The sequence below is a fragment of the Petaurus breviceps genome, unplaced genomic scaffold (genome assembly GCF_028583685.1).
Source record: "Petaurus breviceps papuanus isolate PSGF00001 unplaced genomic scaffold, PetGlider_PUasm1.0 184, whole genome shotgun sequence".
NCBI classification, from domain to species: domain Eukaryota; kingdom Metazoa; phylum Chordata; class Mammalia; order Diprotodontia; family Petauridae; genus Petaurus; species Petaurus breviceps.
The window spans coordinates 124,085-136,095 of record NW_027185793.1 but is presented as its reverse complement, the minus strand read 5'-3'; the positions used below and the strand labels follow the sequence as shown (position 1 = coordinate 136,095).

At 36.3% G+C, this 12,011-nt stretch overlaps 1 protein-coding gene across 2 annotated transcripts in view; it reads left to right on the top strand.

Moving 5' to 3' along the window:
• Nucleotides 1-12,011, top strand: part of TMEFF1 (transmembrane protein with EGF like and two follistatin like domains 1) — a 150,389-nt gene that overhangs the window by 90,991 nt on the left and 47,387 nt on the right. For both annotated transcript variants that reach the window (XM_069088064.1, XM_069088065.1), the window contains exon 5: nt 7,419-7,515. In XM_069088064.1, coding sequence (XP_068944165.1) covers nt 7,419-7,515 — 97 coding nt within the window. The remainder of the gene's footprint in view (nt 1-7,418; nt 7,516-12,011) is intronic.

The following is a 12,011-nucleotide window of genomic DNA, read 5'->3' as shown; positions in this document are numbered from 1 at the left end:
TATAGAAACAAAGACCTACAAAGATAGTGGGTATCTATCAATTGGGAAAGGGCTGAATGAATTGTGATATAGGAGTATGAAAAATGAAGTGATCAGAACCAGGAAAACCATTTATGCAATGACTACATTTGAAAAACTCAAGCATCAATGCAAAGACCAATCATGACTTCAAAAGACTAAAAATAAATCATGCTTCCTATCTCTTGGCAGAGAGTTGATGACCTAGAGGAGCAAAAGGTACAAAAAATGTCTATACATTTTCAGACATGGCCATTGTATTGATTCATTTTGCTCGAGTAGACGTATTTATTAGGATAGCTAGGTGATGCAGTGGATAGAGCGTTGGGTATGGAGTCAAGAAGACCTGAATTCAAACCCAGCCTCAGACACTTACTAGCTGTGTGAATCTGGGCAAGTCAATTCACCATGTTTGTCTCAGTTTCCTCATCTGTAAAATGAGCTGGAGAAGGAAATGGTAAATCATTCCAGCATCTTTTCCAAGAAGACCCCAAATGGGGTCATAAAGAATTAGGCATGATTGAACAATATAATATTTATTTATTTATTTACTTACTTGCTTATTCATTCATTCATTTATTTATCTATTTATTTATTTGCATTTTGGAGGGCAATTGGGGTGAAGTGACTTGCTCAAGATCACAGGGCTCCTTTTTGTGTTGTGTCTGAGGCCGGATTTGAACTCAGGTCCTCCTTACTCCAGGGCCAGTGCTCTATTCACTGTACCACCTAGCTGCCCCAATGTAATATTTATTACAGAGGAATGATTTGTAATGATAATATGCATACAAAGAAGAGGAGGGCAAGAAGCTCAGACAAGCAGGGAAATTTTGTTACTATTGTGATAAATTTAAGATACAATTTAAAAAGCATATACTTGGAGATTCAGAGTTTCATATATAATCCTCTTTTCTGTTTTACTTATATATTGAAATGTTTATTTGCTGACATTTGTTAAATTCATAACAAAAAGAAACTTCTTTTTGTTAAAAAGAAAGCACACTGAACTTGCAATTACAGAAATTAATCTCACATCCATTGAAACTTTAACTTCAGTTTCTTCATCTGTAAAACGGATGTGTTAAATTAGATGACTTCTGAGATTTCTTCCAGTTTTAGACCGGACTCTCTCTCTCTCTCTCTCTCTCTCTCTCTCTCTCTCTCTCTCTCTCTCTCTCTCTCTCTCTCTCTCTCTCTCTCTCTCTCTCTCTATCTGTGTGTAGGTGTGAAACATACACACCTACATGCACAATACACAATTCTGACAAAGTACCAGGCACCAAGTATAAAAAACAACCAGGCTTGGTTTTTGTAGTACTCTAAAGTTGCTTCTTCCCTTGATACCTCTCTTTAGTGCTTCCCCCTCCATCATTCTTTTAGGTGAACTTCTTTGGCCACACTGTGATTTATCCTTAATGCATTCCACTTCCAGCTTACAGCAGCAGTCAGGCTGAGCCAAGACATATATTATAAAGCTTTATAAAAAGATCAAAGAAATAGAGCAAAGGAAAATAGGGACAAGGAAGCCATTAAAATGAAAATAGATAAATGAAATTATTTTTTAAAAAGCATTTGGACTGATAAAAATCAAGAGTTAGTTTCTCAGAAAGAATAATAAAATTGATACGTAATTTAAAAAAAATGAGACAAAGCATGAATTACTAAAATTAATTAAGAGAAAAGAAAGTAAGACTGAAATAAAAGAATAAAACTATCAATCAGGTGGTGTCTGCTGTAAAAAAAAAATAAAGCTGTTTTTCATGCATGGTGCATTCACTAATGGTGACTAGGATCTATCTCCAGCTAAAGATTGCCAACAGAGAAACTGAAGTTAGCACTGCATGCCATGGCTCAATGACTCATCACAATTAGCAGATCAGTTGTATCTCATTCTCTTTGTACAACCTCATACCTGCCAGGATACCCAATTTCTTCAACTTTTGCTTAACCTCAGATCCTTGGATACTTTCACCACCATATTGCTGACCTATTCTAGCATCTTGAACATACTTCCTTCCTCCTAGTCTTTGCTTAGTACCTCATAGTAACTGACTCTTATTCCAGATAACCCACCTCTTGCTCATGATTCCTCATTAACTAAGGGGCTACCATTGCAGACTGTCCCACACAGACCAGTATGCTCTGGTGAAATCATAGCCAAATTAGCATGGCCAAATTACTTCTTAATTATGCAAAAACAATTTTAAATCTGCTTGGCCCTTCTAAAACACTCAGAGGAATATACTTATAACTTAGAGAACCTAAATTAAATGAATGATTATTTGCAAAAATATAAAGTACTCAAATTGTTTCAACAGGAAATAGGCAACTTGGATAGGATGATTATCAGAAGAAGAATGAACAATAACCTATATTTGAGTAGTGCCTTAGAGTTAGATATGAATTTTTCTCATCTTAACCTTGTGAAGTAGGTAGTGAAGATACTAGATGCTTTACAAGTACAGGTAGGGACACTGTACAAGTAAAGAAACTGGGGGTCCAGGAGACTAAGTGACTTGTTCATGATCAAATAAATATGTGAACCAGGTTTAGTACTGAGGTCTCCCTACATCCAGGTGCAGCACTCCATGCATTATAGCATGTGGCAGAGTTATTACCCCTCTCTCCCACATTATCTTGGCTAGATGCATTCGCAGGAGAAATGTGTAAATGTTCTTAGCACAAATCGTTCCTTTATTATACAGTGTTTCTAAACATAGGAAATGATGCCATTCTGTGCAATTCTTTTTACATGACAAATGTTAATAATTATTCCAAAACCAGAGAAAGACAACATTTAAACAGGAAATTATAGGCTTATAAATATAGATGCAAAAATCTTAAATAAAACTTTAGCAAACAGAATACAGCAATAATAGCTGACATATGGTATTTTGTATACATTAAAACATTTGATCCCCGCAAAGCCCTGTTCAATCAGTACTGTACTTAGTTTTAAAAATGGAAAAACTGAGGCCCAGAGAGCTTGAATAGCAATAATATAATACTAAATAACAATAACAGCAAGCATTTCTATAGTGCTTACTATGTGTCAGACATAGTAAGCCAGACATGTACCATTACTATCTCATTTGATCTTCGTGATAAGAACTCAGTCTTCCTTATTCTAGGCCCATTCATTATGCCACTTAGCTGGCTAATGCATGACTTGCCCAAAGTCATACAACTAGTTTCAGAGGCTGAATTTTTCCATGATTTCTCTTGACTCCCAATAGTATTTTTTCCATCATATCATAGGGTCTTTTTTTTTGGAGGGGGAAGGCAAGGAAATTGGGGTCAAGTGACTTGCCCAAGGTCACACAGCTGGTAAATATATCAAGTGTCTGAGAGAATTGAACTCAAGTCCTCCTGACTCCAGAGTTGGTGCTCTATTCACTGTGCCACCTTGCTTTCCCAATACCATATAGTCTTAACACTGAACAAGTAAGATGTGATCAGAAATTCAAGAATAATTTAACATTAGTAAAAGGATTATTTTAACTCATTTTATCAATAAAAATAACAATAGATAAATTATCAATGGACGCAGAAAAGCACTTAATAAAAATTTATGATTTTTTAAAAAATAGCACCTTAGAAAGAATAGAATTAGAGAGATTCTTTCTAAAGATAATGAGAAACAAGAGACAAACCAAGACTAAACATTAATTGCAATGAAGGAATATTAGAGGCATTCCAATTCAAATCAATCCATCCATCAATCAATATTTATTAACCATCTAGTATGTGCCAGGCACCGTGCTAAGCCCTGGAAATACAAAATGGAACAAAAGACAGTTCCTGCCTTCAACTCAAGACAAAACAGAGATACCCACAGTTAACCAATTCTGTGTGACATAGTGTCAGAAATTTCAATAATAACAGTAAGTTGTGAAAAGATATATTTTAGAAAGAAAAGCATAGACAAGGAAGAAATTTAAAAATCACTGTAGCATGTATGATACAGCATAGTATCAGAGAGAGAGAGTGCTGTCTCAGAGTCAGGGATACCTGGGCTTGGGTCACACCTCTAACACATCCTTGGTTGGGTGACGCTAAAAAGTCACTTAACCACTCAGTGCTCCAAAGAATTAAGACTTCATGTTATAGGGTGGTTGAGGATCTCCATTTTACAAGAAATTTTATCCCCAGGAGTGCCCTGTACACATGTCTTAACCAAAAGACATGCGTGCATGCCTTGGATAATCCAAGGAAATTAACAAAAATGACAAGAAAATAAAGTAAATACACAAAAATCAGTCATATTCTCTATGCCAATTTTAAGAAACTACTAGAAGAAATCAAGGGGGAAAAGATTCCTTTTGTACAAATGCCAGTGATTTGGGTATTTACCTACTAAGAGCCCCACAAGATATTTATAAATTAAACTATGAAACTTCCATGGCAAAAGTATAAATCAGCTGGAGGAGGATTTCTGGCTCACAACAAGGAAGCTAAACTATAGTAAAACTGTCATGACAGTATAAGGCAATGGGTGTATGGGAGTATATAAAGTGATAGCCTCAGAGTCAGTAAGACATGACTTAAAGACCCTCCTCTCACATCTTTTGAACTTTCATGACTCTGGAAAAGAGAGTGAGGCTGATGACTTTGCATAGCTCTACCTCACTTAAATCCAGTTCACTTGCAAGTCAAGTCATCACCCTTATGATGTCATTGGTCCTCTTCTAGAAGGAAGGAGAAGGAACAACATTAACTAGCATGGTAACCCTGGGCAACCAAAGTGATTAACTGGTACCCCTGTGATGGAAGGAGAAAGAGAGGAAGGTCTTCATTACATTGAGTAAATATAGAAGACAGCTTATAGGAGGGCTTGGCCAAGAGTCTCACTGGAGGATCAGCGAAAGATGGGTTGTGAGCTGAATTGCTGGCTAGAACTTCTAATGAATGAGATCAAAGATCCATTGAGGATTAAATATTTCATGACAATTTGCACATCAGTTAGGCTCTCAGTGTTCTAAGAAAGTCTGAGACTCTATCAGAGGCAAATTGCCAATTTGCATCAGTGGGGATAGAAGGTAGGGGAGAGTTTCCACATCCTGGAGAAATAAAAAGTCTGAAATGAAAAAAAAGAAGGGTGATATATAGGGAAAGATAATAGTTCTGTTTTGGACAAATTGAGTTAGAGATCATTATCCATGTAAAAATGCCCGTTAGGCAGTCATCTGTGACCATTCTAGTTCAGGAAAGGAATGGTTATAGAGATCATCTATAATAATAATATTGTAGAATACCACACACCCTCCGAAGAACTAAGGGTGAGGGTAAACCAAAAGATAATGAAGAGGAACAGAATTAACAAGATGAAAATTTTTAAATTTTGTATTTGCTTTAAAAAAAATCAACTCCACAATTATAGTATAGGGAGTCCCTTACTTAACCACAGTTCATGTGGAAAAAGATCTAAGAGTTTTGGTCAGTTGCAAGATTAATATGAGCCAATAGTGTGATGACTGCCAAAAAAAACCCTCAAAACACAGCACTAACTGATATGTAGTGTCCAGGACAAGGGAAGTAATAATTTCAGACATGCTCTGTACTGGTCAGACCCCATTTGTGTTCAGCTGCAATTGTTACATTTTCAGTGGAATTGTGATTAGATTGGTAAGGGATTTGGAAACCATGTTACATGAGGATAAGTTGAAGGAGGTAGGGACACATAGACTGAAAAAGAGAGAATTTACTTGTTTTGGGGGAGAGGATTGGAAGAAGGGATTGCTTTCTTCAAATATTTGAAGCAATGACAGAAAACAGCAAAATGTTTTTCCTATATTGTGCCAAGGAACAAAACTAAACCTAATGAATGAAAGCTATAAGGGAAACAGATTTTGGCTTAATATAAGGAAGATCTTCCTTCTTTAACAGATTTAATTCTGTTAAAAAGAGGACCTGAAAGTGACTGCTCCTCAGGGAGGCTATCAATGAGATTCCTGAACATCAAATCTTCCTTTCAATTGCAAAATTCTAGGATTTTGTCATTTTACCATTAATCTAATGCCCTTGCCACATTGCTAGTCTAGGCAAGTAATAATGACAATTCTTTTTTTTTTTTTTAAGCAATTGGGGTTAAGTAACTTGCTCAAGGTTACACAGCCAGTTATTTCTGGGTGTGGTGATAAGTATCTGAGCCTGGATTTGATCCCAGGTCATCCCGACTCTGGGGCCAGTGCTCTTACTCACTTGGACATCCCTAAGCAATTGGGATTAAGTAACTTGCTCAAGGTTACATGGCTAGGTGTTTCTGAGTGGGTACTAAGTGTCTGAGCCCGGATTCGATCCCAGGTCTCCCAACTCTGGGGCTGGTGCTCTTACTCACTGTGCTACCTGGCCGCCCCAAAATAATGATAATTCTAATAACCCACATTTATTAAAGTTTACAAAGAACTTTCTTCACAGCAAATCCATGTAGGAGGTAGTGTGAGCATTGTTATTCCTTTCACAGGAGAAGAAACAGAGACACAGAGAAATTAAGTGCTTTGGTTGCTTTGTCTAAGGTCACTCCTCTAGTATGTATCAGAGAAAATATTTGAATTCAGGTCTCTTCCCTGCATATCCAATTATGCTTCCATCTAGGACCCTTCTGTGTAGTTAAAAAATTCTCAAAGAGGTTGGGTATTCCGAGAGCTTGTTTCCTGGGACAGAGATGCTCCTTTAAACTATTTTCAGAGGAACCCAATTAGCCTCACATTGGCCCAGATCTAAAGCCTTTCAGTGGCCTTAGATTTAGGATATGCAATGGGAGAAAGGAGAGGAGAAAGGGACTACAGTAGTTCAGTGGTGCTAATTACAGTACTGTTGAATCCTTTCAGTCATGTCCAACTCTTCATGACCCCAATTTGGGGTTTTATTGGCAAAGCTACGGGAGAGGTTTGCCATTTCCTTCTCCAGCTCATTTTATAGAAAAGAAAACAGAGGCAATCAGGGTGAAGTGACTTGCCCAGGGTCACACAGCTAGTAAGTGTCTGAGGCTGGATTTGAACTCAGGAACATGAGTCTTCCTGATTCCCAGCCCAGTGCTCCATCTACTGCACCATCTCACCACCCCTAACTGTGTTACCCCATTCAATAACATGAACATCAGGTTAAAATGTTCAGTGAATGTCCTAGCTAATATTGTCATGCTCCAGTGTGTATCTGGCTAAAGGGATTAGCCTGACAGTGCCAATTCATTTTTGCCTCTCCAAGAATGCATTGTACAGGATACTGACATTTATAGAATTTAAAACAAGATGAGGGGAAGGAGGGAGGAAGAGGAAGGTGTTTTGTAGAATTCTAATACATAGATTTTGGAGACACTGAGAACTGGAAAGAGCTGATATAAAGTATAATATGAAAGAGGGAGATTTTTGTTTGATGATTCAATTTTTCTCTTTAAACAGAGGAAGAAGGGTCAGGGACAGAAGTTCACAGGAAACATTCCAAGTGTGGACCTTGCAAATATAAAGCGGAGTGTGACGAAGATGCTGAAAATGTTGGGTGAGTTGACTGAGGGAAATGGATTATCTTGCTTTTAAGAGGAAGCAAAGAAAAATTATTATTTAAAAAACCCTTTATTAGGTTTTGGAAAGTATCACTCCCTGGTTATAAATATTTTATATGTACTTTCTGTATTTATTTGCATATCACTATTTTGCTTAAATTTCTCCTGATTTCATTTGTTTTTTTTAACAAACTAGAATTCATAGCTTATTTAAATTTATTGTTAGATTAATGCACAATTAGCCTTCAATTAATTAAGAATGGGGAAAAATTACGATGGCAGCAGGACAGGTTTCATTAATATCCTTCCTACTTTGACTATTACATTAGAACAAAGATAACAAACTCTCCTGACTCAGCTTGTATAATAACAAATCCAGAGAGTGTGGGTAATGACAGTCAAATTGAACTTAGAAGCACATTAAAATTCATAGAATTGTGAATTTTCCACTTCCAAAAAATTTGATATTTGAAATATAATTTTGTTTCATATATAAAGAAATCCACAGAAATGTTTCCTGGTGTGGTCATAACTATAAATGGGTAGACACAAATGATGTTTGTGGTGGTTCTCTCTCATTTCATTCTCTATTTTGTAGCAAAGGACTACTCATTTAATTGAAAAGCAGTCCTTGGTGGATATGTTTCAGAGCTTAGCACCCTACATTTCAGAATTTTAGAACATTTTGGGAAATTAGATTTACCTTCCAGTCTTAAAAATTGGGTTAAAATCCGGACAAAAGGAAGAAAATCGGTGGGGGGGGAGGGGGGTAGAGGAAATCAGTTTAAATTGAGGAAGTCTAGAATAATTGATTTGTGTTTATTCTTTAGATACAGAGATATGGTGTCCTAGTATGTTGAGTTCTGGGACTGGACTCAAGAAGCCCTCAACACAAAACCTATCTCTAGCAGTTACTGGCTGTGTGGTCCTGGACAAGACATATAACCTCTGTACCTTGGGCAGCTCCCTAGGATTTATCTTCCAAGTCTTAGAGGCATCGCAATCTTGTTGGCAGAGGAAATTCCCAGATCAGTGACTCCCTATGCTGATAAAAATCACTGATGCATCACCAATTGTTTAGATGCTGAGAATTCATAGACATGCTTAGATGTGTTTTGTTTTGTATCACATCAAGAAAGAGCTTTACTTACCAGGATCATTGCTTTAGAGCATCCTACAATTGTCCATAAAGACAAACAGGAAGAGAGATTTTAAAAAATAAAGCTCAACTTTGTTTTTCTTTACTTCAAATCAATGAATTTTTTATGTAGTATCCTCTTTGGGACACTGGAAGAAAAATATTAATTAATTTTTGTTTCCTGCAATATTAGAGTATTCAAGAAGGAAAGTATTAGATAAGAAAATCCCTTCACTTCGTAGTGAAATGCACAGGGCACCCAAATGTAACCTGGACAAAGCCCCCACAATAGAGCTGGACTACTTCCCTCACATAACATTACAGATTTGCAGGTTGGGACCTCAGAGGGAAAACCACTTGCAGGTTCTAGGGTATTCTGTGGGCCCACACTCCTAATGCTTATAAGTGTTCATGAGCACACATCAGTGTGATTACCTTTAACAGTCAGCCAGGACACACAATGAGGTCAAAGCAAAGGAATTTACTCAGATGTCCTGCTAATAATAGTAGCTACAAATAATTCTCCCTGTAATCCTGGACAGATTCTCCCATAAATAACATACAGCATCAGTGAGGAAAATGTGGGTTTCACAGGCAGGGAATACACATGCTCAAGCCACTTACACGTCTGGTATTATAGGACTTCATTGTTCTTTCCTCCTGGCATACTGCTGCCCACTGGGTGCAGCATCTTAATACCTCATTACCCCTGTTATCTTTCTCTTGTTTTCTGCAATTAGATCTACCGGGCTAGGAAGGGAGCTGAGAACCAATTCTCTCTCTTCTACATTCATAAATTAATTTTGAATGATTATAAAGAATAATTATTATTTTTGTGTACATAATTATTATGAATGATCATAACAGAGAAAATAAAAATCTTCTCAATTTTATATGCCAATTTAATACAGATAAATAATTTACAAGGAATTTTGGTTCATGTAAAGTCACATAGCTATTTAAAATGTTTCCTCAATCATAGTATCATCAATGTAGAGGGTCAAGAAATGTCTAATATCCAGCCCCTTCATTTTATAGACCAGAAAAAGGAGGCATTCAGAAGTTAAGTGAATTGCCCAGGGTCACAAAATTACTAATAATTTGTCTGAGGCAGGATTTGAACTCTGGTCTTCCTGATATCAAGCCCTAAATATATAAAGAGATACAAATATACTCAGAGTAAAATCTTAGGAACAAATGAGATATTAACCCATTAATTCCTAAAAGGTGTTTTCACTGAGTGTGTGTATGTGTGTGTATGTGTTTGTAGGTATCTATGCACTATACCATCTATCTGAATTTTTTTTCTTTTTTAAAATTTGAAATAATATTCTTTCATTGCTATTTCCACAATGCTTCATATTCAACAGCTCTGGGGTGGAAAAAAATATTGGCAAGTAATTTTTACATTAACAATAGCTATAGCTGAGAATCCATGAAGATTTTTGCAGCAGAGCAGGGTCCGGTTGGTGAAGAGCTCAGGTCCTATATAACTTTATTTAATTTAAAGACACCCCCTTATACCATTAGCATTACAAAAGGAGTTTGTTGATATAAAAACATCTAAAATAGAATTTCTAAATAAGGCATGGTCTAGAATAATAAGATTAAAATCTAGTTTATGACTTTTTAAAACAAATTATGTGGAGAGAAGCACTGTATTTATAGAAAGTTTATCTACATCTATATGTACCCGGAGTCATTCATTAATCCCTCTCTAAGAAAGAATGCTGTTTCCTATAAAAATTCCTTGGCTACTCATTAACATAGTACCAAGGGGCTCTTCCCCCCTGCTTCCAATTAATGTCATTAAATCTTCCACATCTGGTTGTTTAGCCCTATTTTTGAATTGTTCTTCAGTTTTAATGGGCTGCTTGCTTTCTTCACATTTTTCCTGTCAACAGTAATACCAATCTGCTTCACCTTCCTTTTCCTTTTTAATGAAATCTTAAAATATAATTTGCATTAATATAGACATCTGGCAGTAATTTGTTTGTATGTCTTTCAAATTCACATTTTATTCTGCTGCTAAGTGGCTATTTCTGTGTCAGACCTAGTGGGATATTAACGTAGTTTAGTCTGAGTGACTGGAGTGAGATTTCTGCATCAAAATGATTTCAATTTCTGAGTTATAATCTACATGAAAATATTTGCTGAGATAACACTTAATAAAATAAACATATAAAATGAACTAGGAAGAGGGAATGGTGTCAATTTTAAAATGACATTTAGTGAAAATCCTAGTGCCAAACACTTTTTGAACTAGAAATTCACTTCAGTAAATAGGTCATGGCTATGAGGGTGGATTGAAATGGGATATCATCCCAAATTGCATCTTTTAGGTTCACTGAGGAGATAATATGACTGTTAATCCAGGAAGACAGAACAGGAAAGAGTAAAAAAAAAAAAGAAATCATGAGATAATACTACACTATTGGCAACCTGTTCGTTTTATAAATGAGAAAACAGGCTCAAAGAGATTTATTCAAGGTCATTTGGTTAGCTGGATTTGAACTCAGATCCTCTAACTAAAAATCTTGTATTCTTCTACAGATATGGAGTCCACTGTAAATAAATAGTAAATTTAATTCTATGATTTTTTCCCATTTTCCTACATCTGCATTCTAGTGTGGTTGAGAGCAGTTTCTACATGCTTGGTACTGAAATCTCAGCTTTTGATCAACTGGAATTTAGGATTGACTCTGTTTTTCATATTTCCTTTGAATTCAATTGTGTCAGACGGTGCTGATAACTATTTCTCAACAATAAAGATAAATGTATTTCATTTTTATGATTTAGCAGGTCTTACTTTTTAAGAACCAGACTCACACAATTAGAAATAGAGTATATACACATGCCAGTTCAAGTTCATCTCTGAATGAGATCAATAACTTCACAAAAAAAGCTGCAGAAGAAGCTGAGCTGTGCAGAAGTTAAATGACTTGTCCAAGATCATGCAATTAGCAAACAGCAGAGCCGTGTCTCACTATTTCCTGACGCCAAATTCAGTCATTTTCCCACTGTATCTTACTGCCTCTCTTGTAAGCAGAGTTACTAAGGAAATGATATCCAAGCACCCAGCATAGCCGTCAGCCAGAAGTAACACATTCAGCTCAAGGTATCTAATTTCAAATATCAGACATCAGAGGTGCAAAAGAATTGCTGCTATTGTTGTTTTTCATTTCCTAGGTTCTGGTGAGGTCAAATATGTTCAGAGACACAAATAGGCTCAGAGAATAAAATCTCAGGCACCAATGAGATGTTGACCCATTTATTCCTAAAAGGTGTTTTCACTGAGGGTTTTTTGGTGTGTGTGTGTGTGTGTGTGTGTGTGTGTGTGTGTGTGTGTGTGTG